Below are 27,151 nucleotides of genomic sequence, written 5' to 3'. Positions count from 1 at the left end.
AAAATAGGAAATAATCAGTAAGCATTTATTAAGCACTACAAGCCAAGAATGGTGTTTCACGTTGAGGATGCAAAAAAAAAAAAAAAAAAGCCAAAATCATGGCTCCTGTCTTAAAGAACTCCTATTCCAATGGGAGAAAGAATCTGCAGATAACTATGTACACACAAGGCATAGTGTAAATGACAAATCCAAGCAGGGGAGCAAGGAGTCAGGCCAGGAAATGCCTCTCGCAGAAAGTGGGAGTTAAGGTGAGACATGAAAGAAACTAATGAATCCAAGAGGCAGAGTAAGATGAGACTAAGAAAAGAAGAACATAGCAGAAAAAGAGAAAGAATAAAAGGGAAGGGAAAGAGATCGTAGAATGGACTCATAGGGTGTTGTGACTGGCCTAGCCCTTCTTCAGTTTCTGTTTAGGGCATGGACTATAAATGTTAGCAATTATCCTCTCTCATTCTAGCATTGTCAATCTTTTCCTCTCCTCTGGCTCCTTTCACTTTTGTCTACAACATATTCAGTTTTCTCCTAGTTGATTAAAAAAAAGGAAAAAGAAACCTCAAACATTCTCTTTCCTTGCTAGTGTAGACAGAGTGCTCTGTCCTAGCTGCCGTCACATCTTTGGCCAGTATTCATGCCTTAATCCCCTGTAATTTAGCTTCTGTTCCCACCATTCTACTGAAACTGCTCTCTCAAACATCACCAATAACTTCACTCACCAAATCCAAAAGCCTTTCTACTGAAATTGCTCCTTCAACTGTTAACAGAAACTCAATCACCAAATGCAAAGGCCTTTCTTGACCTTTTGACAGCATTTGTTGACCACTGGTCCCTCCCTCCTCCAGTCCATTTTACGCACTGGTGCCAGGTCAATCTTCCAAAAGCAGGGTTGTGATCATGCCACTCAAAAAACCTAAAACTCAAAAAACTAAACACTTTCACGACTCCCTGTTTTCTATAGCACAAATTGAAACCTTCTTAGCTTAGCAGTCAAGTGCCTCCCCAATCCAATGCCAGCCTCACCATCCAGTTTTATTATCTTATATCTGTTCTTTTTCTGTTGAAATTGAGGAAGGAGTAAGAGTGCCCTCTGTTCACTTATTTGGTTTCATGAGAATTGACATGACTTGTTTTGAGAATGAAAATGCATTTCAAAATTCTATTTCAGAGAAATGTGTCCCCTAAAATACTCACCCTGACATTGTGAGGATGAAGACCTCCTGGATGTTCAGACATATACTGGGCCAGGTCAGTATGCTAAATGAGATAATGGGAGCAGGAAGACAGAAAGGATGAAAAGAAAAATAAAGTTAGCATATGCAGGTATCAGTTTTTAGGCAAGTAGCAGACAACCTTCAGAATATATTCTGAGAAAGCTAATGCAGTGGGAATTAAAAAGCAAACAAGTAGCTGGTTAACAGCAATAATTTTTTTTCTGATAAAAATTTCATTTCCAAAATATATAAGTAACTGATTCAACTTTATAATCCATTCCCCAATAGATAATTGATTAAAGGCTATGAACAGACACTTTTCAAAGGAAGAAATCCAAGTTATCAACAATCTCATGAAAGGAACAGAACCAAGAAAGCAGAGTGAATGGAGTAGTACAGGGTGCTTCCCCTGCAAACTCCTTCAAACAGATAAAGAAAATGCATCAACTCAAATCCTAACAGGAAAAATCCAGAAAAAGTCACAGTGAATGCTCTGTCTAGCTCAGCTTAACACAGGGAGACACATAGCGAGGTCTGTGGACATTGGAGATGGGGTCAAGCTATGTGCATTCCAGTATATAGAAACAGACTGTACACTAAGGCAAGAGAAGGTACAGTTGCCATCTGGCAACTCTGTTGACCTCTACCCAGTTCTGGATCAGTCTGGCAGACTGAGAAGGAAACCGATAGAGGGGTGGTAGTTCCTGGTAGAGATGCTATGGGTAGTGAGTGTATGGAGAAAGAAGGAACATCAGAAGCCAGCAACAGTAGTTTGTTTCAGCCCCAAGAGCTGAACTGTATCTCAGTTCTAGCAGCTAGCCCAGCCTGCAGAGGAGGGAAGTCCAGTCAAGGCAGGAATCCCAGTTCAAAGAGGATTCTACACTTCTCCCTGTCTAAGCCAACAGAGCTTCCCAGCTGGCTGAGAGAGGAGGAATCCAGAGGAAGCTCACTCTTGCACATACCTAAACACAGGTCAAGAACTTGCAGAGATCCAGCCAGGGTGTCAGTAAGCAGATTTTTACCTGGATCAGACCATTTGGGGAGCACTGAAAGCTTGCAGATTCTGAGATCCTGAAATAACACAACACTGAATACCCAAGAAAGCAGCAACAGGACCAAGCCAAAAATTGCCTCCAGAAGTGCTATAGATCCCTACTCTGACACCAAGTCCCAAGTCAGAAAGTAAACTGGAAGAATATGCAAACAATAAAAGAACCCTACCATAATGAGCTATTATGATGTCAGGAAAGCTCAGGACACAAACCCGGAAGAAAAGAATGACTCCAAAACATCTACAAGCAAGACCTAAGAGGAAAACATAGCTTGGGCACAAATTCAACTAGAATTCTGGAAAAAAATGAAGCAAAAATTTTTCAAAAGTTAAAAATATGTTTGTAAATGTAATGAAAACACTTAAGGAATTTTTTTCAAAGAAATTAGAACTATGGAAGAAAGAATTGGAAAGGGAATTAATAGCTTGGCATAAGAGGAACAAAACCTTGCCCAAATAACAAACAGCCTTGAATATTAGAATTTACCAAATAGAAATTAATAACTTCATAAGGCAACAAGAAATATTAAAACAAAATCAAAGGCTAAAAAAAATAGAAGATGTAAGATATCTAATGGCAAAAACAACTGACCTGGAAAAAAGATTGAGAAGAAAAAAAATATTAAGAATCACTGTACTAGCTGGGGTAGAGCCAAGATGGTGGAGCAGAAAGATGCACATACTCTAACTCTTCCCCCACAGCCCATAAAATACCTGTAAAAAATGACTCTCAACAAATTCTAGAGCAATAGAAGCCACAGAACAACAGAGTGAAAGAGATTTTCAGCCAAAGGTAATCTGTAAGGCCCAAAGGAAAGGTCTATCTCCCAGGATGCAGAGTGGAGCCCAGCCCTGACCACGTGGCACCAAGAGGAACAGGACTTGAACAGGTGACCAAGGCAGTATTCACAGCTGCAGCAGAGGTTCTTGGATCCCTCAAACCACGAGTGCCAAAGAAAGCTTCAAAGGTCAGTGAGAAGGCTTTCCAACTGGGCAAGAGGGGAGCAGGATCCCCTCCAGCACCGGCCCCAGGTGGCAGTGGCAGTAACAGAGGTGGTGGCAGCTGCAGGGTCCATTCGTGAAGCACTCCACCTAAAGCCCCTGGGGGAATCGAGCAGCTGATCTGCATCTCAGCCCCAAGCATGGTCCTGGGGTGAGGAGGAGCACTACGACACTCCTCTTTACAAAAGATTCAGAAGTCAAGTAACTGGCTGGGAAAATGCCCAAAAAAGGGGGAAAAAGAAGACTACAGAAGGTTACTTTCTTGGTGAACAGGTATTTACTTCCATCCTTTCAGATGAGGAAGAACAATGCATACTGTCAGAGGAAGTCAAGGCTTCTGCATCCAGTATCTCCAAAATAAATGTGCAATGGTCTCAGGCCATGGAAGAGCTTGAAAAGGGAGTCAACAACTTGCTAAAGGAGATCCAAAAAAATGCTGAAGAAAATAACACCTTTAAAAATAGACTGATTCAAATGCAAAAGAGGTCCAAAAAGCCAATAAGGAGAAGGATTTAAAAAGCAGAATCAGTCAAATGGAAGGGGAGGTTCAAAAGCTCACTTGAGCTTTTCAATAGTTCTTGAAAAAATAAGAGTGGAGCAGATGCAAGCTAATGACTTTATGAGAAACCAAGAAATTACAAAACAAAACCAAAAGAATGAAAAAATAGAAGATAATGTGAAATATCTCATGGGAAAAACAACTGACCTGGAAAATAGATCCAGGAGAGACAATTTAAAAATTATGGGACTACCTGAAAGCCAAGATCAAAAAAAGAGCCTAGACATCATTTTTCATGAAATTATCAAGGAAAACTGCCCTGAGATTCTAGAACCAGAGGGCAAAATAAATATTGAAAGAATGCACTGATCACCTCCTGAAAGAGACCTGAAAAAAGAAATTCCTAGGAATACTGTGGCCAAATTTCAGAGTTCCCAGGTCAAGGAGAAAATATTGCAAGCAGGTAGAAAGAAACAATCAATTCAAGTATTGTGGAAATACAATCAGGATGACACAGGGTCTGGCAGTTTCTACATTAAGGGATCGAAGGGCTTGGAATAGGATATTCTAGAAGTCAAAGGAACTGGGATTAAAACCAAGAATCACCTACCCAGCAAAACTGAGTATAATACTTCAGGGGGGAAAGTGGTCATTCAATGAAATAGAGGACTTTCAAACATTCCTGATGAAAAGGCTAGAACTGAAGAGAAAATTTGACTTTCAAGCACAAGAATCAAGAGAAGCATGAAAAGGTAAACAGGAAAGAAAAATCATAAGGGACTTACTGAAGTTGAACTGTTTACATTCCTACATGGAAAGATAATATTTGTAACTCTTGAGACTTTTCTCAGTATTTGGGCAGGTGGAGGGATAATACATACACACACACACACACACACACACACACACAGAGCACAGATTGAGTTGAATCAGAAGGGATGGTATCTATAAAAAATAAAATTAAGGGGTGAGAGAGGAATGTATTGGGAGGAGAAAAGAGAAATGGAATGGGACAAATTATCACTCATAAAAGAGAAAAAAAAGTCTTGTTCAATGGAGGAGAAAAGGGAGGAGGTGAGAGGGGAAAAGTGAAGCTTACTCTCTTCACATATGTCTTAAGGAGAGAATAACATGCTCACTAAATTTGGTATGAAAATCTATCTTACACCACAGGAAAGTAGGGGAGAAGGGGACAAGTGGAGTGAGGAGGATGATAGAAAGGAGGGCAAATGGGAGGAGGAAACACTTTTGGGAAGGGACAAGGTCAAATGAGAGAATAGAATAAATGAGGGACAGGGGAGGATGGAGGGAAATATAATTAGTCTTACACAACATGACTATTATGGAAGTCTTTTGCAAAACTACACATATATAGCCTGGATTGAATTGCTTGCCTTCTTAGTGGGGAAGGGTGGGGAGGGAGAAAGAGAGAGAAGTTGGAATCAAAGTATTAGAAACAAATGTTGAGAATTGTTATTGCATATAACTGGGAAATATGAAATGCAGGTAATGGGGAATAGAAATCTATCTTGCCCCTCAAGAAAAGAGAGAAGATGGGGATAAAGGAAGGGTGGGGTGTGATAGAAGGGAGGGCATATTGAGGAAAGGGGTAATCAGAATGCAAGGTGTTATGGAGTGTGGGGAGGGGAGAGATGGGGAGAAAAATTGGAACTGAAAATTTTGTGGAAATAAATGTAGAAATCTAAAAATAAATAAATAAAACTAAACACAAAAAAAGAGAATCACTGTAGTATCTGAATACCATGACAAAAATAAGAGCCTAGATATATTTCCAGAAATATTAAAACTGCCCATATCTCTTAGAACCATAGAGCAAAATGGAAATAGAAAGAATGCACCAATTATTTCCTGAAAGAAACCCTAAAAATTCCCAGAAAAGTTATAATCAAAATCTGATTTTCTAGCTCAAAGAAAAAATATTGTACATAGTCAGAAAGAATTCAAATACTGAGGAGCCACAGTCAGAGTTACACAAGATTTAGCACCCACCACTATAAAGAAGCAGAAAACTTAGAACATGTTATTCCAGAAGGCAAAGAATATGAGCTTATAGCCAAGAATAACGTAACCAGCAAAACTGAATATAAATATAATGCTATTGGAGGGAAATGGATCTCTAATGAAATAAAGCACTTCCAAACAATATGCAAAGACCAGATATATAGAGACTTTGATTTTCAAATACAGAAGTGAAGAGAAACATAAGAAGATAAAGACATGAATGAACAATGTTAAAAGACTAAACGAGTATAAGCTGCTTACATTCAAATATGAGGAGATGATATATGTCCCCTCTGAACCCTATCATCATCAGGATTCATAGAAAGAATTCAATTAGACAAGGACTGAGAACTGTTTTGTTATATCTTAATGATCTTAAGAAAAGAGTGGAAAGGGGAAGAGGAATATATTATGGGGGAAGGGAAAGGAATGTTAGGGAAAATTACTTCATATAATCAGAGTGCACAAATTATGTTATATTTAGTCCTTGTTAGAACACAAGGCTTAAAGTAGGGGGAGGGTTATGGCTGACACTTGAACTTCATTCTCATCTGAACTGGTTAGAAGAAGCAAAAAATAGACATATATACATTTAGTTGGGTACAGGAATTCATTTCATTTCATAGTGGAAGTAGGAGAGCAAAGGGGTAAGGGGCAAGGAAGACTTAGAGGGAGAATATATTAAGAGAGGGATTAATCCTAAGCAAAACAATCTCTAAGAACGCACCAAAAAATATATAACTCTTTTTGAGGTGTCAAAGGATGGGAATCAGGACTAGAAGCTCATAAAATGAGGAATGGGGAATGGACAAACAAATAATGGTATATAAATATGATGGAATACTAGAGTGCTTAACTCATCAGCATATTGACCAATTAGGATTCCAGAAGACTAATGTGGAAATGTGCTACCTGTCTCCTGAGAGAGATGTGAAGGGCTCATTGCAAAATAAGATAAATAGTTCTTTGGATCTGGCCAATGTGGAAATTTGTTTTGATTGACATTATGCTTGTAATGGGTTTATTTTCTTGTGTTCTTAAGCAGGGGTGAAGATTGGGGGAAGGTTGAAATGAAAGGGTGAGAAGGAGGATCTTGACTGATTTTAAAAAATAATTTTTTAAAAATTTTTTAATTTTTTTAAAAAAATAAAGCAACTTTGAGGTACTTCCTCACACCTATCAGACTGGCAAAGATGACAAAAAAGGAAAATAGCAAATATTGGAGGAGCTATGAAAAAATAAGTCCACTGTTGGTAGAGCTGTGAATTGGTCCAGCAGTTCTAGAAAGTAATTTGGAAGTAAAGGACCAGAAAGTGACTAAATTGTACTTATCCTTTGACTCAGCAATACCACTATTAGGTCTATTCTCCAAAGAAACCAAAGAAGAAAGAAAAGAATCTAAATGTACAAAAATATCCATAACAACTCTTTTCATGGTAACCAAAAACTGGAAGCTAAAAAGGGCATTGCTCTCCTGTTGGGAAAGAATTTGTGGTTTATAAATGTAGTGGAACATTACTGTGCAATTAGAAATGATTAAATGAAACTATTTCAGAGGAAAATCAGAAGATCTTTATGAACTGATGCAGAGTGAAGTGAGCAGAATCAGAAGAGCAATTTCCACAACCATAACACTGAAGAGGAAAAACAAGTTTGAAAGACTTAGAACTCTCACCGAGTCATTGACAAGTCCTAAAGAAGGAAGATGAAACACGACACCTCCTGATAGAAGTGATGAACTTAAAATTCAGAAAGAGACACATTTTTGGACATGACTAATGTGGGAGTTTGTTTTAAGGAACTAGACATCTGGTTCAGTTAATACTGAGTTTTTCTTTTTTAAAAAAAATTACTCAAGGGGGAGGTAGTAGAAGGGATAGATTAATTTTTAAAATTCTTGTTAACTGGAAAAAATAATGAACTATTTTTTCAAAAGAAGATATTCTGAGGTCTAATCTCTGGCCCTTTATCAGTCTGCTTCAAACTAAGCATCACTTGCGTGTAGTATTAGAAAAGCTTGACTCTACAACCAAGTGCCTTCTCCAGCAAATAATATGACCCATTCAATATAACTAGATATAACATTCCAGTTAAACCTGATGCCACTGTTACAACTATATATTTGTATGTTCATTCTCCAAGTGCACTGAAAAACAGAGCATGGTAGCCAAGGATACTTAAGCATATATTTTCTTCTCCCCACCCCACCCCCATTTTATAGTATTTTATTTATCCCAATTACATGTAGTTTTCAACATTTATTTTTGTAAGATTTTGAATTCCATACTTTTCCCTCTCTCTCTTCCCTCCTCCTCCCCGAGACAGAAAGCAATCGGATATAGGCTATACATGTACAATCACATTAAACATATTTCCACATTAGTCATGTTATGAAAGAAGAATCAGAAAAAAATGGGGAAAATTACGAGAAAGAAAAATTAAAAATGTAAAAATTGTATGCTGCAATTTGCATTCAGATTCCAGAGTCCTTTCTCTGGATGTGGATAGAATTTTCCATCATGAGTCTTTTGGAATTGTCTTGGATCATGGCATTGCTGAGAAGAGCTGTATCTATCATAGTGGATCATCATACAAAGTTGCTGTTACTGTGTACAGTGTTTTCATGGTTCTGCTCACTTCACTCAGCATGAGTTCATTTGAATCTTCTCAAGTTTTTCTGAAATCCACCTGCTTATCATTTCATATAGCACAATAGTCTTCCATTATATTCATATACCTGAACTTGTTCAAAACTATTCCCCAGTTGATGGGTATCCCCTTATTTTCTAAATATTTCCTAATTCTTTGCCACCACAAAAAGAGCTGCTATAAATATTTTTGTGCATGTAGGTCTTTCTTCCTTTTTTTATGATCTCTTTGGAATATAGACCTGGTAGTGGTATTGCAGGATCAAAGGGTATGCACAGGTTGATAGCTCTTTGGGCATAGTTCCAAATTGCTCTTCAGAATGGTTGGATCACTTCACAACTCCACCAACAATGCATTAGTGTTCCAATTTTCCCACATCTTCTCCAATATTTATCATTTTCCCTTTCTGTCATATTAGCCAATTTGATAGGTATGGGTTAATTTGCAATTCTTGAATCAATAGTAATTTAGAGCATTTTTTCATATGACATAGATAACTTTAATTTCTTCATCTGAAAACTGCCTATTCATATCCTTTGACCATCTATCAACTGAAGAATGACATATTCTTATAAATATGACTCAGTACTCTACATATTTTTTTAAAAATGAGGCCTTTATTGGAAACACTGGATCTAAAAATTGTCTCCCAGCTTTTTGCTTCCCTTCTAATTCTGGTTGTATTCGTTTTGTTTGTGTAAAAACTTTTTAATTTAATGTAATCAAAATTATCCATTTTGCATTTAATAATGTTCTCCATTTCTTGTTTGGTCACAAATTCTTCCCCTCTCCATAGATCTGATAGATAAACTATTCATTGCTGTCCTAATTTGCTTAAGGTATCACCCTTTTTCTCTAAACCATGTACCCATTTTGATCTTGTCTTGGTATATGGTGTGAGATGTTGTTCTATGCCTAATTTCTGCCGTACTATTTTCTAGTTTTCCTAGAACTTTTGTCAGATAGTGAATTCTTATCCCATAAGCTGGAGTCTTTGGTTTTATCAAACAGTAAATGACTACTTACTACTGTGTCTAGTGTACCTAACTAATTCCACTGATCCACCATTCTATTTCTTAGCCAGTACCAATAGTTTGATGATTGCCACTTTATTATAAATATAGTTTTAGATATAGTACAGTTAAGCCACCTTCCTTGGCATTTTTTCATTAATTTCTTTGATATTCTTGACCTTTTGTTCTTCCAGGTGATTTTTGCTGTTTTTTCTAGCTCTAAAAAATAATTATTTGGTAGCTTGATTGATATGGAACTGATTAAGTAGATTAATTTAAGTAGAATTGTCATTTTTATTATATTAGCTTGGCCTATCCATGAGCAATTGATATTTTTCCAGTTATTTAGATCTGATTTTCTCTGTGTGAAAAGTGTTATAATTGTGTTCATATAGTTCTACCTGCTCATTTTTGTACTGTCTGGCAAATTCCCAAATATTTTATATAGTCTACAGTTATTTTAAATGGTATTTCCCTATCTCTTGCTTCTAGACTTTGTTGGTAATATATAGAAATGCTGATGATTTATGTGGGTTTGCTTTATATCCTGCAATTCTGCTAAAGTTGCTAATTGTTTCAAATAGTTTTTTAGTTGATCCTCTAGAATTCTTTAAGTATGCCATCATATCATCGGCAAGGAATGATAGTTTTGTTTTCTCATTGCTATTCTAATTCTTTCGGTTTCTTTTCTTCTCTTATTGCTAAAACTAACATTTCTAGTACAATACTGAACAACAGTGGTGATATTAGGAATCCTTGTTTCACCCCTGATCTTATTGGGAAAGCTTCTAGCTTATGACCATTACATATAATGCTTGCTGCTGGTTTCAGATAGATACTCCTTCTCATTTTAAGGAAAACTCAATTATTCCTATGTTCTCCAGTGTTTTTAATACAAGTGGATGCTGTATTTTGTCAAAAAGTTTTTTCTGCATCTATTGAGATAACATGATTTCTGTTAGTTTTGTTATTGATATGTTCAATTATGCTGATAGTTTTCCTAATGTTGAACCAGCCCTGTATTCCTGGTATAAATCCCACCTAGTCATAATCTATTATTCTTGTGATAAATTGTTGTAATCTCTTTTCTAATATTCTATTTTAAAATTTTGCGTCAATATTCATTAGGGAAATTGGTCTATAATTTTCTCAGTTTGGGCCCTTTCTGGTTTAGTTATCAACATCACATTTGTGTCATAAAAGGAATTTTACAGTATTAGAATTAATTGTTCTTTAAATGTTTGGTAGAATTCACTTGTAAATCCATCTGACCCTGGAGATTTTTTTCTTAGGGAGCTCATTAATGGCTTGGTCAATTTCTTTTTCTAAAATAGGGTTATTTAAATATTTTATTTCCTATTCTGTTAATCTGGGTATTTATATTTTTGCAAATATTCATCCATTTCACTTAGATTAGCATATTTATTGGTATACAGTTAGACAAAATAACTCCTAATTATTGCTTTAATTTTCTCTTCATTGGTGGTGAATTCATCCTTTTCATTTTTGATAGTGGCAATTTGGTTTTCTTACTGTTTTTCCCCCACAAAACCAGCTTTTAATTTTATTTATTAATTCAATAGTTTTCTTACTTTCAATTTTGTTCATCTCCCCTTTGATTTTCATGATTTACAATTTAGTATTTAACTGATGACTTTTAATTTGGTTGTTCTTCTAGCTTTTTTAGTTGTATGCCCATTCATTGATTTGCTCTTTCTTTAATTTCTTCATGTATGCATTCAGAGATATAAAATTTCCCCTAAAAACTGCTTTGATTCCATCCCATAAATTTTGGTTTATTGCCTCATTATTGTCATTCTCTTTGATGAAATTATTTACTGTTTCTATGATTTGTTGTTCAACCCACTCATTCTTTAGGATTAGATTATGTAGTTTCTGATTAATTTTTGGTCTCTCATCTGAAAAGCATGCATTTAATATTTCTGCCTTTCTGCATTTGATTGTGAGGTTTTAAGGCCGTAATATATGGTCAATTTTTGTGTAGGTGCCATATACTGCTGAATAAAAGCCATATTCCTTTCTACCTCCATTCAGTTTTCTCAAGAGCTCTATCATATTGAGCTTTCCTAAAATTCTATTCACCTCGTTAACTTCTTTATTGTTTATTTTATGGTTAGATTTATCTTGTTTTGCATGGATGGAGGGTTGAGGTTACTCCACTAGTATAGTTTTGCTGTCTATTCCTTACAATAACTCACTTAACTTCTCTGAGAATCTAGATGTTATACCACTTGGTGCATATATGTTTAGCATTGATATTACTTCATTATCTATGGTACCTTTTAGCAAAATGTTGTTTCCTTCCTTATCTCTTTTAATGAGACCTGTTTTTGCTTTTTGCTTTGTCTGAGATTGAGATTTCTATCCCTGCTTTTTTTTTACTCCAGCTGAAGCATAACATATTCTGCTTCAGTCTTTTACCTATACTCTGTATCTCTCTACTTCAAACGTGTTTCTTGTAAACAATATATTTCAGGATTCTGGTTTTTAATCCATTCTGCTATCTGCTTCTGTTTTGTGAAAGAGTTCATCCCTTTCACATTCACAGGTATGATTATTAACTATGTATTTCCCTCCATCTTATTTCCCTCCTGTTTATACTTTTCTCTTTCTTTTCACCCTGTCCCTTCTCAGCAGTGTTTTGCCTCTGATTGCTGCCTCCCTCAGTCTGTTCTCCCATCTATCAGCACCCCCTCCCTTTTCTTTCCCATTTCCTTTTCTACTTTCCTATAGGGTAAGATAAATTTCTATAACCAACTGAGTGTTTGTATTACTCCCTCTTTGAGCCAATACTGATTAAGAGTAAGGTTCAAATAATGTTCACCTCCTCCCTTGTTTTAGGTCTTTTGAGCCTCTTTATGCAATGTAATTTACCCTGCTCTGCCTCCCCCTTTCCTCTTTTCCCAAGTCAATCTTTTTTTTCACCCCTTAATTTTTTTCTTATCAAAGTCAACTTATACCCACAACCTCTGTCTATATATATATATATATATATATATATATACACACACACACACACACACACACACATATATATACGTATATATGTGTGTGTGTGTATATATACACACATATATATAAAACTTCTAATTGCCCTAATAGAGATACAATTCTCAAGAGTTACAAGTATCGTCTTACCACATATGGATACAAACAATTTAACCTTATTGAATAATATGGTTGTTTTCCTCTCCTGTTTACTTTTGTATGCTTCTCTTGAGTCTTGTATTTAAAAATTGAATTTTCTGTTCAATTCTGGTCTTTTCATCAGAAAATTTTAAAATTCCCCTATTTCATTGAATATCTATCTTTTCCCCTGAACAATTATCTCAGTTTTGCTGCGTAGTTGACTTTTAGTTGTAATCCAAGCTCTTGTGCCTTCCAGAACATTGTATTGCAAGCCCTCTGATCCTTTAATGCAGAAGCTGATAAGTCCTGTGTAATTCTGACTATGGTGCCATGATATTTGAATTGTTTGTTTCTGGCTGCTTGCAGTATTTTCTCCTTGACCTGATAATTCTGGAATTTGGATACAATATTCCTTGGAGTTTTCATTTTGGGATCTCTTTCAGGAGGTGAATTCTTTCAATGACTATTTTACCTTCCAGTTCTGGGATATCAGAACACTTTTCCTTGACAATTTCTTGAAAAATGCCATCCAGGTTCTTTCTTTTCTTGGTCCTGGCTTTCAGGTAGACCAATAATTCTCAAATTATCTTATGTGGATCTATTTTCTAGGTCAGTTGTTTTTCTAATGAGGTATTTTACATTTTCTTCTATTTTTTCACATTTTTGATTTTGTTTGATGTCTTATAGAGTCATAACTCTATGTGAAATAACTCATGGAGTTATTTTCTTCAGTTAGCTTTTGTACCTCCTTTTCCATTTGGCCAATTCTACTTTTTAAGGACCTGTTTCCTTCAGTAGCTTTTTTCCCCCAATTTCATCAACTATATTTTTTAATGAATTGTTTTCTTCCATCAATTTTTGTCCTTCCATTTGCTGTTGATTCTCTCTTGCATAACTCTCATTTCTTTTCCCAATTTTTTTCTACCTCTCTTATCTGATTTTTAAAATCCTTTTAGAGCTCTTCAAAGAAGACCAATTCACATTCCCCTTTTGAGGCTTCACATGTAGCCATTTTGACACTGTTGTCCTCTTCTGAGTTTGTGTTTTAAACTTCCTTAATACCAAAGTAGCTTTCTATAGTCAAGCCTCCTTTCTGTATTTTTTTCTCATTTTAAGTCTATTTTATGACTTTGAAAGTTGAGTTCCGCTCCTAGGGCACAGGTGACACCATTCCAAGTATCTTTTGCTAGGGGTCAGGGATCATTGACTTTCTGCACAAGGACTCTCCAGGCTCATGGCTTATGGCTTCTTGCCCACTGCACTGAGGTGGCCCAGTCTAGTCACACCTACTGTGTTTGGGTTCCAGGACTGGCAGTTTGCCTTCTGCCCTGGAGCTGGAGGCCTCACAGCTGATCTGCTGTGCCACTATCCTGTTGAGCCAGGACAGAGAGGCCTCAGCTGCTGATCTGTACTGGAGCTAAGAGTCCCCTGCTGGCTTGCTGAGACACCATCTGAGCTGGGCTATGCTGTCCTCTTACCCATGAGCGACAGATCTTTCCTGAAGAGCTTTTAAGATATCTTAAGCTTGAAAATGGTTTCATTCCATCTTTTTGTGGGTTCTGTCACTCCAGAATTTAATGTTGTTTCTGAAGGAAACTGGGGAGAACTCAGGCAACGTTCTGGTTTCTCTCTGCCATCTTGGCTCTGGTCCCTTGACTGTACATTTTCTTGATACTTATTTAGCTGCTTCCCCCCTTAACCCCCGTCTTCTCTTTTAGTTAGCTTGTGAGAAATTTATCACTCGGAAATATGCCCGTGAAGGTGCAGTACAGGGGCAAGGTGAAGACAAAGAGTTTCCACCACGTTCTTATGAAGGCAGTGAAGTGGTCAAAAGGGATCATCATTTTAAAGCATCTCAAGTTTTCCCCAGCAAATGAGACTTATGCCCTTATTGTCAAAAAGGAGAAAGGGGCTAAAGAAGTAAAAGGAGAGTGGGAATAAAAGCAATAAGGCGCCGCTAATCGCAGTAATGAAATTTTCCATAATACCTTCCACATTGTAATAAAAGTTTTATAATGCCATAAAATATTAACAGATTCATTATACAAGCACCAGGCTTTTTCCTGGTGCTTTGTAAAATGCTAGGGCAACTCACCATGTATTCAAAAACAAAAGTCAGGGTCTCTTTGGTGTGGATAATGTCATGCAGGAGCACAATATTGGCATGCTTCAAACCCTTCAGGAGGGACGCTAAAAAAATTAAAAAATAAAATCAATCCATTGATAATAAAACTTTGAAAATTTCTTTAAAAAGGTTCAATTTAACATCTTTCACTATCTCTTTTAGCTATCTGAGAAAGTCCCCTTTTCTGGGAAATAATGCTTATAATAGCAAAGAACTGTATCATTATTTTGTACAAGGTAAATCAATAAAAGTTTGCTTTTCTTAGAGGCTGCATTGGTTGCATTAGGCTCAAATAATAATGCACTTCTATCTACCCAATCAATTTCATCCTAGTAATCAACGAGCTTTGCAAATTTCTTCCTTTGGGAACATGATCATTCCTGCCACAGAAAGGAAGGGTAAAGTGACATGAATTTACCAGCGAAGGCAGTGGTAAAGCTGGGAATTACTTGAATCCTCCACCCTCTAGAATAGGAGTTTTTAACCCTTTTGTGTCATGGACTCCTCTGGCACTCCAGTAAAGCCTAAGCAGCCCTTCTCAGAATAATCTTTTTCAGCACATAAAACACAATATATAGGATTATGAAGAAAGTCAATTATCTTGAAATGAAGATGTGATATTTTTTCTCTTTCAGATTCACAGGTCCCCTAAAATCTGTCACAGGTAGGGTTCATGGATCTCAAGTTTAAGACTGAAATTTATGCCTTCTCTAGATTTTCTTCCTTTTTTTTGAAGGGTCTTCAGGTCCTGGTACAACTGGAGGGCAGAAGAAATCAGAGAAAAGGAATGGAGCATCTGTAATAACACAGAGTAGAATTCCTCTCTAAGGAACAGGTTTCTTGAAGGGAATGTTTCACCAACAGGCAATTATTTGTGGGAAGAAAGAAAGCTGTGTGTCCACTCCCCCCCCTCCCAATCCCTAAGAAATGCAGAGTCCAGTGAAAATCACATAGTATGGTATTTCTCCCTTATCCCTTCCCCCAAATTTTTGTAAGGTAAAAGAAGTAATATTGATGTAGAGAAATCACAGAAGGGGAATATGCAAAAAAAAAAAAATGGCTTGTTCCCTTCCCTTCTCCCACTTCCCTTTCGTAAGCCTATATATTTCATACATTTGAAAATAATTTTCTGAGGAGTTGCTTCCCAATGAATCTATGCTTCAAGTCTCCCTTCTCCCCCACCACACAACTGCAAAAGTGATATTTGTAAAGAAGAGGTCTGACTTGTCACTTTCCTACTCAAATAAACTCCAATGTCTCCCTAATACCACCAGGATTTAGCATAAACTCCTCTTCCCAAGAACTTGCCTCATCCTCATCACAGCTGCTAGCTCTTTCCCCCAAATCACCTACAATCTGTTTTGTTTATGACTCTATATGTACACATTGTTTCCTCTAGCCAGACTATAAGCCCTCTGAGGGGAAGGACTATTTTCATTTTTGTTTTTTGTATCCCCAGCACCTAGCACAGTGCCTGGTAGCTATTAAACACTTAACAAATGTTTGTTTGTTTGATTGATGGAGGGGCCATGGTCTGACAACACTGCTAGAATATTATTGTATGAAAGTCTCATGTCTGGGGCAGCAGTAGAAAGAGAGTATTAATAATTGCAAACAATCCCCTGGTAGGAGGGGTTTCAACCCTGCCCCAGAAGATATTCTTTCTTCCTACTTCTATCTTCTTCACAGTAATGGGTTTTTTAAAAATTCCCTCTCAGAAGTGACACTGGTTATACTCATTCGTACAGGCTCCTGGAATGAATTCTGAAAGGTTTCCAATACAAAAGAACTTTCAATATAATTGAGGAAACAAGTAGTTCCACATGTACAAGTTTCAACATTTACAAAGGAAAATAATACAAAGAAAATCAGTATACAATTACCAAAAAAAAAAAAAAACAAACTATTTTACAGCCAATGGACACTATTACCATTTAGTAATGTGAGTCCCTTAAAGATATTTTGTGGATCTACAGCCACTCAAAACCATAAATCATGAGCCCTTACGCACAGGTTCATCTTTAGTCAGCCAGAGGGCACAATTAGTTCCAACCAAAGGCATTTCACAATATGTCATAGTAAGAAAAGTAGCAATAAAATATTTACCCCTAAGTAGGGCCCACTTTGCTACAAATATCATGCCATCAATAAGAAGAATGGACACCCATAGGGAACTTACATGGAGAGACATACACTAAGAGAACACTTGTGACCAGGATATACACACAAGGCACTAATTTGGGAGGGTTATTCTGCCCTCTGATGCTAGATAGCTACTGATGTTTTCTTGTGATGTCATCATGCTACTTTCCATCAGGACTATTCCCCCTTGATCTTCACTGGACCCTGTTCTACTGAACACAGTTCTGCCATTGGATGCTACTCTATTGGATAAGTAGCCCCCATTGATTTTTGACCACTTGGACTCTGGATATGTAGCTTCTCCTGAACGTTACTCTGCACATACAGTCTCTGCCACATTCTATTCCTTGGGACATGTAGTCTCCATCTCCCACCAAATGACACAGATCCATAGACATGGCACTTTGGAGCCTCTCTGCTTCCAGTTTTTAGGTCTTTAGATATAGGGCACCATGTTCTGCAAGGGCAAATTAGAAGTTGTTGTTTTTTAAATGACTCCAAAAAAAGCAGCTACCCTAGCCATGGACCATGAAAGTCTTTGAGGACAAAATTATACTTGAATTATTTTCCAGTCTTACTTCCTTCATGATCTTGGCTAAGAGGCCTATCATATCCAGCAGAAGAGTCTAACTCCCACATAAGAAATAACCAGATTCTGAAGTATATGTCAGAGTTTTTGTACTTAAAATTTCCCTCCCTTTGTGCTCTACAATCTATATTTCTTCATCTATAACCATCCCTAGGATTCACAGACCAGTTTTTCTAGCTTCATTCATTAAGTAAGACACAAGCTTCTCAAACCAGGAAGATAGGTAATGACTCAAGATAAGTCTATTGGGAGGAGGGTAGTAGGGAGGTAAAGGATTGGTATTAAAAAAAACAGAGACAACATATAGTCTTCTCCACACACCTGGCTCTGTTCTGGTCCTTCTTTCCTTTTCTCTCTATCTTCTTTCACTATATGACCTCATCAGCTCTTACGAGTTCAATTATCATTTCTACACACATGCTTCCCAGATCTATATATTCAATCCTAGCCTTTCATGAATTCCCACAACCCTGGCTTCCTATTTGGCATTTCAAACTAGATGTCCCATAAACTTCACAAACCCCACATGTCCAAAACAGACATTACCTCCTCCCTGTCCAATCCACCTCTCTTCTGACCTCTCCTATTACTATCAAGGGCATCACTATCCTCTTAGTCACCCAGATTTACACTTTCAGTGATTTCTTTGATCCCTCACTATCCCTTCTCTCATATGCCCAATCTGTTGCCAATGCTTGTCATTTCTTTATCCACAATAACTGTTTGTGTTATCCTTCTCCCTTGTCTCCAAGGGGGGAAAGATGTTCCTTCCCCCTACTCTGCCTCAAAATGAGCAATTCTTCCAAAATCTTTCTCTCCCTCCTTACCACAAGAGAAAGATAATCTAAGCAGAAAAGTTGTTTTGTGCTCCTGCCATCAAAAACACCCACCACCGGACAATGGATAACCAATGAACTACATAGCCTCTTCTGCATTTTGTGTCCCACTCCCTCCATCAATGAATTGTCAGTTTCCCTTTATATAAAAGAAATTTTCAGTCATGAGTCCTGGTTACATAATCAAACCTAGCTCTTTGAATAAAGGTAGAAGAAATTAACTTGCTAGGAAAAGCAGGAGATGCCTCCAACCTCTAGTGAGGCATTTGAAGTGACAGTGGAGTAATGCTTTCTCTTTCAGGACATTTCAAACTTTTTTGGTCACTTTGAAAACATATTTAGCTAGCTCAAAATCTGTTTTAAATAAAGATATTTATAATATTTACACATAGTATTATTAATACGGAAATATTGCTAACAGAGACAAATGGGAACCTACAGCATAGAAAAAAAATCAAAGTTCTCTAACCTGGGGGCTGGGAAGGAGGGATGAGGAGAGTGACTTCTGTAGGTACCACATTGGTGCCTGTTTGGATTCCTTATTGATACTTTTCTGAAACTCCCCATTTTTCCCCTTCCAGCAGTTTGCCAGTGGGTGAAGACATTCACAGAGTGAGGGACTCCCCTCAGCCTGCTCAGTCATTAATTATCATCATATCCACCTTCTCTATTCTGGCATGCCCTGTGTGAGAAGGTACAGATTGCATACCTGAGGTTAGAGGCCATGTAGGAAAATCAAGATTTCAAGGGAGGAAGAATAAAAACATAAGAAGAGTAGGGAGAAGATGAAAGAGAAGAGGAAACCACAGAACCTGTAGAATGATTAAAGAAACAGCTGAGGATATATTTGAGGGGGTAGGATCAGAAAGGGAGAGGTAGCTAAGGAGGGGAGAAAGTGATGGTTCTGAGATTTCCAAAGCAGCCTACTTATTCAAGTCACTAATCTTCTTCATGTCTCTCATATCCCTCCCTTTATCTCCATTTACTTCATCATTACCATCCTCATCCCTACATCTCATTTGGTTTATTATAGCAGTTTCCCAAATAATGTCCCTGCTTTTAACCTTCCCTTTTTAATCTGGCTCTGGTTTATCAGATCAGCCAATTAAGCAATAAATATTTATTAATCACCTACTATGTACCAGACACTGTGCTAAGTGCTGGGGATACAAATAAGAAAGGAAGGAAGGAAGGAAGAAAGGATGGATGAAAGAAAGGAAGAAAGGAAAGAAGGGAGGGAGGGAAGAGAGGGAGGGAGAAGGAGGGAAGGGGAGGGACGAAGGAAGAAGGGAAGGAACAAAGGGAGGAAGAAAGGGAGGAAGGGAGGGAGGGAAGGAGGGTGGAAGGGAGGGAGGAAGGGAGGGAGGAAGGAAGGAAGGAAGGAAGGAAAGATGATCCCCACTCTCAAGGAAATTGCCATCTAACAGAAGAAGACAAAAACATAAAAGGAAGCTGAAAAGGGAGGTGGGAAGTGCCTGATGTAGAGGCATCGGGAAAAGTCAGTAAGAGAAGTCCCAAGACAGTGTATCTAGGTAACAAATGAGGAGATTTCTGAGTCGAGGTCTCTCATAAATTATCTTTCCAAAATACAGCTTTCATCATATTAATCCTCAACTCAAAGGTCTTTATTTTTACCCAAAGTCTAAACTCCTTAGTTTAGCATTCAAGGCTCTCTAATAACTGGTTCTACCCTAGTTCTTCTAGCCTTACTTCTCACTACTCAACTACGCAAACTTTCAATTCCATTCATTCATTTAAACATTTACTAATTGTGTATGTGAAGTATGCTATCTCCTCAAAAAAATCACCAAATTCCTACTTCTGAGCAAATGTTACATTATTTCTCCCCATTCTACAGTCCTTTATCCATTGTATCCAAATCTTACTAATTCCTCAAAATTCTGATCTGACCTACCCCATGAAGTCTTTCCTACTCATTCAGACTACAATGAATTCTCTCCTTTCCACTAAATTCATACTTATTTGCCTGTCCCACTCAGCATGTAACTGCACCCTGTAATGCTTTGTGACATCTCTAATAGGGGTATATTGCATTGTTAATTAAGTTTTCACTTGTTTTTATCTTGAATCCTCAACTAGAAAGTAAGTTCATTGTAGTATAGTAAGGGTTCCTAAAATCTTTTGAATTGTAAGTACTTACTATATGATTGTTAATGAATGAAAGAATGAGTGAAGAAAAAGATTCAGGGGTCTCTCTATTAATAAAGCTGGTATAAAAAACAAACCTGTTGAGAAAGTTCTAATGGGGTAAATCTATTTTATTAGAATGTAAGCTCCTTAAGGACAGGTACTATTTTTGCATTTTCTTTGTATCCCAACAATATTGGGACACAGCGGGATGATGCGTGACCCATAATAAGCACTTAATAAATGCTTATTGATTATCAGTAACAGTTAAAAGCCATTAGTTAATATATTCATGAGATGAGCTAAGAGAAGATTATGAAAAGTTAGCCACTTTCAAAGTTGACATATCTAAGACTGCATCAGAAAATTACTGGTTTGTTATACAAAGAAGCATATATGAAATCCTTTCCCAGTTTTCTAGGAAATGCTTATTAGTATTAAGATAGTTCTTGCAAAATTTTATAGTGCGATGCAATGAGCATTGAACTTGGAATGGGAAGACTAGGAGTTCCAGTTCTGGCTTGGCCACCAACTCATTATGTGAGTTTGGGCAAATCATTTCATCCCCATGATCATCAGTTTCTTCCTCCATCAAGTGAAGATAATATTCATTAGCATAGTAGGAGAGAGAAGTGCAATGGGATTATGGGCAGGAGAGAATACAGGTGATTTGCCCATGGTCTGTGGATGACTGCCCTAAGACTTTTCACCATTCTGAGTTTAATGTTTGTAACTGAAGCGAAACCAGAAGATTGCCTCAGGACTTCCATTCAGAGTGGCTGGTTTGAGGATATTTAAGGGAATGGTGCGGGGATATTCTTATGAAACTTGTCAAAATAGTCTATGGGTTAGACAGAGTTCTGTGAAAGGATAGAATTAGGGAAAGCTACATAAAATCTGTGGATATGCCACTTGTGTAGTATTTGTATTCTCATCATTGCCCTCCCCTTGAGAATGGCATTAAGGGAGTTATGCCTTTATCTTTAAGGTGTTCCATCTCTCCCCACCCCCAACAATCCATCAGTACCTAGGAGAAAGGACTATGAAGACACGCCAAATGTTGAGTCTCTGAGAGGACATGCCCCTTCCCTAAAGGCATATCAGCATAAGAGGCCAGAGATAACTAACTACCTCACAGGGCTGTTGTGAAGTTATGTGATAAATGTATATAAGACATTTTTATAACCACCAACTGCTACATAAAATATAAGCTATTATGGTTAAAGACTGGATCTGGGGAGGCAAGCTAGAATGCAGCATCTTATTGAACCCGAAGCTTTCAGGTTCAATGGTATTTAAGTTCTAAATTTTTGATGCCAGATACTATAAGGTCTGGATTGGAACAGAGAAAAAAACAATATTTGCCCCTGCCCCCCTTTAGTGGTTAGGTCTTCCACAAGCTGGAAATCTCTGTGACAACTAGATCCCCTTACCATCTATTTCTTCCAAGGTATTTCCCCTTTCCATTCAACCATTTAGCACACCAATTTAAAGTAAATCATTTCTTATATTTGTTTTCTTCATCACAAGGTCCTCGGGGCAACCTCATTTTTTCAGTAGACCACCTATATAATACAAGAGGAGTCAAGGCTTAGGGACAGTTCTTTACCCTTAGGACCTTGCAGGAAATAAATCAATCATTGAGCATTTATGAAGCTCACACTATGTGCCTGACACTGTGGTAGCTGCTGGGAATACAAAATGAATGGGGAGACCAAAACCGAAATAATCTTTACCCTCAAAGAGCTTATGTTCTACCAAAGAAACAACATGTATGCATATCAACAGATGCAAAATATTTACTGAGCAAATACTAGGTCAAATAGAAGGGAAGGTACCAACAGCAGATGGGGAGCAGGGAAAAAAAGTGAGATATAGGAGGTAATACTTGAGCTGAGCTTTGAAGAATAGAAATTCCTAAGGGGTGGAAGTGAGGAGGGAGTGCGTTACAGGTACAGAAAACAGGTTGTGCAAAGCCTTGGGCTGAAAGAGAAGCAGAATGACACAGGTGAGGGCTTTTTCTTTTTTCTTCATCAAATTCCTGTCCTTAAAACACTGTTCAAAATTCATCACCTGAACAAAACCTTGCCAGAAATGAGCAGGCTTGGATCACTTCAATCACTTTAGTAACCCCATACAATCATTACCTATCTATCTAGAGCTGAAACTGCTCATCAGAGGACTTGCCCCTAATGAAGGCGATCATACTGACTTTTCATTTCTCTCCCTCATTTATTAGGAACATTTCGAGAGCAGAAACCATGCCTACCGTTGCTTTGTCAACTCCCCCCTCATTGCTAAAACAGTCCTTTGAACACAGGGGACTTTTAATAAATGCTGCTTAATGAGCAGTTGAGAATTCACATGGAGCAGTAGATGAGAACCCAAAAACCACAAGCCCTCTCTAAGTGCATCGTCAGTGCGTTGGGTTACTTTATGGAACCACAGAGGGATTGGGGCATGTGGGGGCTGATGCCTGTGCAAGGAGGACATGTTTTTGCATCTTTCTGTTTCAAGGTTAACTCATAAACTTTCACAACAGGACACATGGTGGCCTGCAGAGTCACAATCTGAGGGCTGAGAAAATCAAGTCATCCATGAAGAAGAAAAATCCTTAAAGTTTGATCAGCCTAGTTCCCATGCAACTGCCACTCCCTCACGTCCCTTATACTAAGACGATGACCAGGGCACACCCAGAGCCAGGACAGAGCATAAAAAATAAATTTTAAAAACCGTGTGCTCTCCCCACCAGTGAAAGTTTGAACAATATTTTAACCTTTAAAAAGAGCAGATGTAGGTATGTGTTTACTGGTCACCAGAGATTTGGAACCTTCACATGAACATAAACCTTGATTTATTATGAAATACTTATCTAATTTCAGTGCATTTTTCTGGCATTAAGAAATAGATTTATTTTTTTAATTTTTTTGAAGTGCTTCTCATTGGTTCCTTCCCATATGAAGTGACCTTAAGTGATCTTCCTCTAGGTACAGATGATACACACATGTGTCATCTACTTCTTTTGTCAAAGTGCTCACTTTAGTATCTTTAGATAGATTATTGCTGCTCACAACATTCTAAAATATTGTGGCCATTTATGATCATTATGATCATGATTTATAATCAAAATGAATGCCAGAGAAAACCAAGGGAATGCAACAGATCAAAAAAGATTTCTAAGGCATGAGCTTAACCTCTTTTAGGCAGGTTCAGGGAGGGGGAAATGTTGTTCTTTTCTCCTTCTATATTACCAATAAAATGTTCGGAATAGTCAACTGATTTTCCACTAAAGTTGCATTGGGTTTGGATTCTTTTAGTTTCCCTTTTCAAAAACTTTCCAACATTAGTCAAGGGACATCATTTGTGACTGTAATGCAGAAAGGGTTTAGTTGTTGGAAACAATAAATGTAGTCAATTCTCTATTTTTCCAGTGGGAGTTAAATAATAAAAACTTCAGGGACTATAAACTGGGGTTCCTGAGGTATCACAAATCAAAATAATGAAGACTATACATGCCAACTGGACAAAAATTTCAATTACATATAAAAAAATGAATATGTCAAATCTTAATTTTTTTCACATTTTAGCTTCAATTGTGCTACCCTTCTAAATTTATCTGATCTTATACAGGTCTGATATACATTATGTATATATATATATATGTATGTATGTACATGATACACACATGAACATGCATCATTATTATTTGAATTCCTAGAGATTTGGCTTTATCTAACCTACAACTTAGAGACAAAAGGGATTCAGAATCCTGTCAAACTTCTCATTTCATAGGTCAGCAAAATGAGACCCAGAAAGGTTAAATGATTTATTCATGGTCACACAGTGCAAGTAGCAGAATCGAAAGAGATTCAAACCTATGATCTATGGGTCTTTTCCACTGTGTTCCTCTGTCATAGGTTCTGTTTTGGATTCAAACAGTGATTTAATTCATTCTATGACCTTGGCTAAGTTCCTTAACTTTCTTCTGGCTTAGCTTTGCCCCATACAGATTGGGAAATTTTAAGGCTTTAGACCAGAGACTGTTGATTAAGATCATTGGTGGAAACCATTTCATTTTAAAATCCATTCTTGTTGATACCACGGAATAGAATTAGAATCAATGTTTTTGTGATATGGGGAGTTGGCTTCTCTTTAAGATTTTTCTTCCACCTTTTGCAACTTACTTCTAGTACTTTGTCTATTGTCCTATTTTTCATTTTTAAAAAGAGTTGCATGGGAAATAAGAAAAAAACAGGCAATGGGACATAGAAATCTATCATGCCCTACAGGAAAATAGAAGGAAAGGGGATAGAAGAAGGGGGGGGGCGGTGATAGAAGGGAGGCAGATCGGAGGAAGGGGTAATCAGAATGCATGCCGTCTTGGGGTGGCAGAGGGGAGAGATGGGGAGAAAATTTGGAACTCAAAATCTTGTGGAAGTGAATGTTGAAAACTAAAAATAAATTAATATAAATAAAGTGTTGCTAAAAGAAATACTTGAGTTAAGTATTTCCAAAATTAATAAACAAGAAGTTATCTGATTCCTTATTCTTTCCAAAAAGTATATGGATTCAATTCACTATAAATTCTATGTAGATGTTACTTTGAACATACAAAAAAGGTTGATCATCACAGTGATATCTTTAAAATAATACACATCTTGAAAGTCTGACCCCAAAAGTCAAGTAACAATGTAATCAGACAACCAGCTCTTACAGAGCTAGCTGGCAATCTTCGTCATTCATGTGTGAGTTGCTCATAGCAAATTTAAAATCCCTGATAGACAGCCTGGGTCACCTTTCCCCAATGTCAGCTTATCTAATGTAGTTTACTTGGGCTAATATTGAAATTAATGATTAGGAGAATAAATCTTATAGCTGAAGAAAAGCCCCAACATATATTTGCTACCAAAATCATTTCTATTTGGCTCTGGGACAATCTGTGGTTTTGAATCATTTGGGGCATTAGTCTTTTCCATTAGCACAGATGATGCTGCATAGGGAATTAACTATTATTACTCCTCCTAGTGCTAATTGTACCCTAAAATCAAATGAAAACTAATACTAACTTAAGTAACCAACCTAATAAAATGATATATATGCTGTGCCAATATACAAAGACCCCATAAATGGAGTAAAATTCTACTCAATAAATTGCTGGCTGCCATGGTAAAAGAACAGCTAAGCTGTTCAGCAAAATTCCTGCTTAAAGCTTTTAAAGAGGGTGCATAATTCTTTGAATTTTCTGCTTAGAAACTATGCCTTCCACAGGCTAGAGAAAATGCATGCTGTATTTTCTGCTGCCCTCTTTATGCTGGTGACCCTGGATTTCAGGTAATGAACCACAGCTGTACTTGCTTTCAGTTCCCAGCCCTTCTCATTTAACCTCCTGTCTGTCTGATCTCACAACCTTAAAGCTCTTTTAGGAAAAATGGGGCAATGCCAAAATTTTTAAATGAGGCCTCATATCTTTTCAAGGGGGAATGCTTCTCTTAATTAGGGTGCTCCTTCTTTGTATTATAGCTTGTTATGCTGATGATCACTTCAAATTCAGCCCTTCTAGGATCTGTAATATCACCAGAGATGGTATTCCTTCCACCAGCGAGACTGTAATCCCTACTAATAGATGGTCTTCCAGAGTTATTAAGGCAGAAAAAAAAAATCTCCACCCTGCAGCCAATCTACAGATGAGTCTCTCTGAATTTCTCTACGCTGGTTCTTGGGAAATAGGCAGTCCATCACTGGTCTAGACTCATAGTCTTGGTGGCTGGGTAGGACCTGCCAAAGCTTATGTTCTGTTGGCATCATTTTCAAGAATGAAGAGTCACTTTCACGCCATAATGAGGGATCAGAATAGGACTTTAGTGGAAGTTAGCAAACTATACTTAGGTGAGAGCTGCAGTTTCACTAACAATCCTTTGGCTCTGATCTACTTTATGTATGAAAATATTCGGTTTATTTTGTGTTTGCTGGGCATGTCACTTAACTTCTCAGGCCTCAGTTTTCTTCTCTATAAAATAGGGATGATAATAATAATACCTACCTCACAGGGTTGTTGTGAGAACCAAATTACACACATACACACACAGTGCCCTCTAAACTGTAAAGAATTACATAAATGCTAGCTTTTCTTTTTATCATAAAAATAGAATTTTTAAAAGGAAAAAATAACATATTAGTAGAAGGCAGTATTTCGAATAGTCAATTTGACTCCTACAAACCTTGATGTGTTAATTTTGCTTGTGAGCTTTAAACTAACACAAAGCAAAGACATTCATAAAAGTAAAGAATAAAAATCAAATTTATACAGCAAGTTGACAATTTGTTTTCTTCACAAAACTCCTGTCAGTGCTTGTCACGTAGTTAAGAAATAGTTATAGGTTTCCCTAGGATCTGACCATGTCACTCCCTTGCTCACTATACTACAGTGGACCCCTATTCCCTCTAGAATCAAATATAAGCTTACCCATTTGATATTTAAAGTTCTTCACAACCGAGCCCCCACCTATCTTTCCAGTCTCATTCTGTAAGTTACTTCCCTTCCTGTACTTTATAATGCAGCTAAATTGGCCTTCTTGCTATTTCTCACACATTTCCCATCTCTATACCTTTACCTTAGCTGTTCCCCAATCCTGGCTCCTCACCTCCACCTCTCAGTCCCTTGGTTTCTTCAAAACTCAGCTCAAGTATCCCTTTCTAGATGAAGTCTTTTCTGATCCC

The 27,151-nt window shown here is 37.3% G+C and overlaps 1 protein-coding gene across 4 annotated transcripts in view; it reads right to left on the bottom strand.

Annotated features, from left to right (window-relative positions):
* CDK15 (cyclin dependent kinase 15) overlaps positions 1 to 27,151 on the bottom strand; it is a 124,783-nt gene that overhangs the window by 63,292 nt on the left and 34,340 nt on the right. For all 4 annotated transcript variants that reach the window (XM_072617300.1, XM_072617298.1, XM_072617297.1 and 1 more), the window contains 2 exons: positions 14,690 to 14,784; positions 1,189 to 1,251 (listed from right to left, as the gene is read on the bottom strand). In XM_072617300.1, coding sequence (XP_072473401.1) covers positions 1,189 to 1,251; positions 14,690 to 14,784 — 158 coding nt within the window. The remainder of the gene's footprint in view (positions 1 to 1,188; positions 1,252 to 14,689; positions 14,785 to 27,151) is intronic.

Source organism: Notamacropus eugenii, chromosome 6 (genome assembly GCF_028372415.1).
Source record: "Notamacropus eugenii isolate mMacEug1 chromosome 6, mMacEug1.pri_v2, whole genome shotgun sequence".
In the NCBI taxonomy this organism is placed as follows: Eukaryota; Metazoa; Chordata; class Mammalia; order Diprotodontia; family Macropodidae; genus Notamacropus; species Notamacropus eugenii.
Note: the sequence above shows the minus strand (reverse complement) of the source record. Positions and strands in the feature narration are given on the sequence as shown.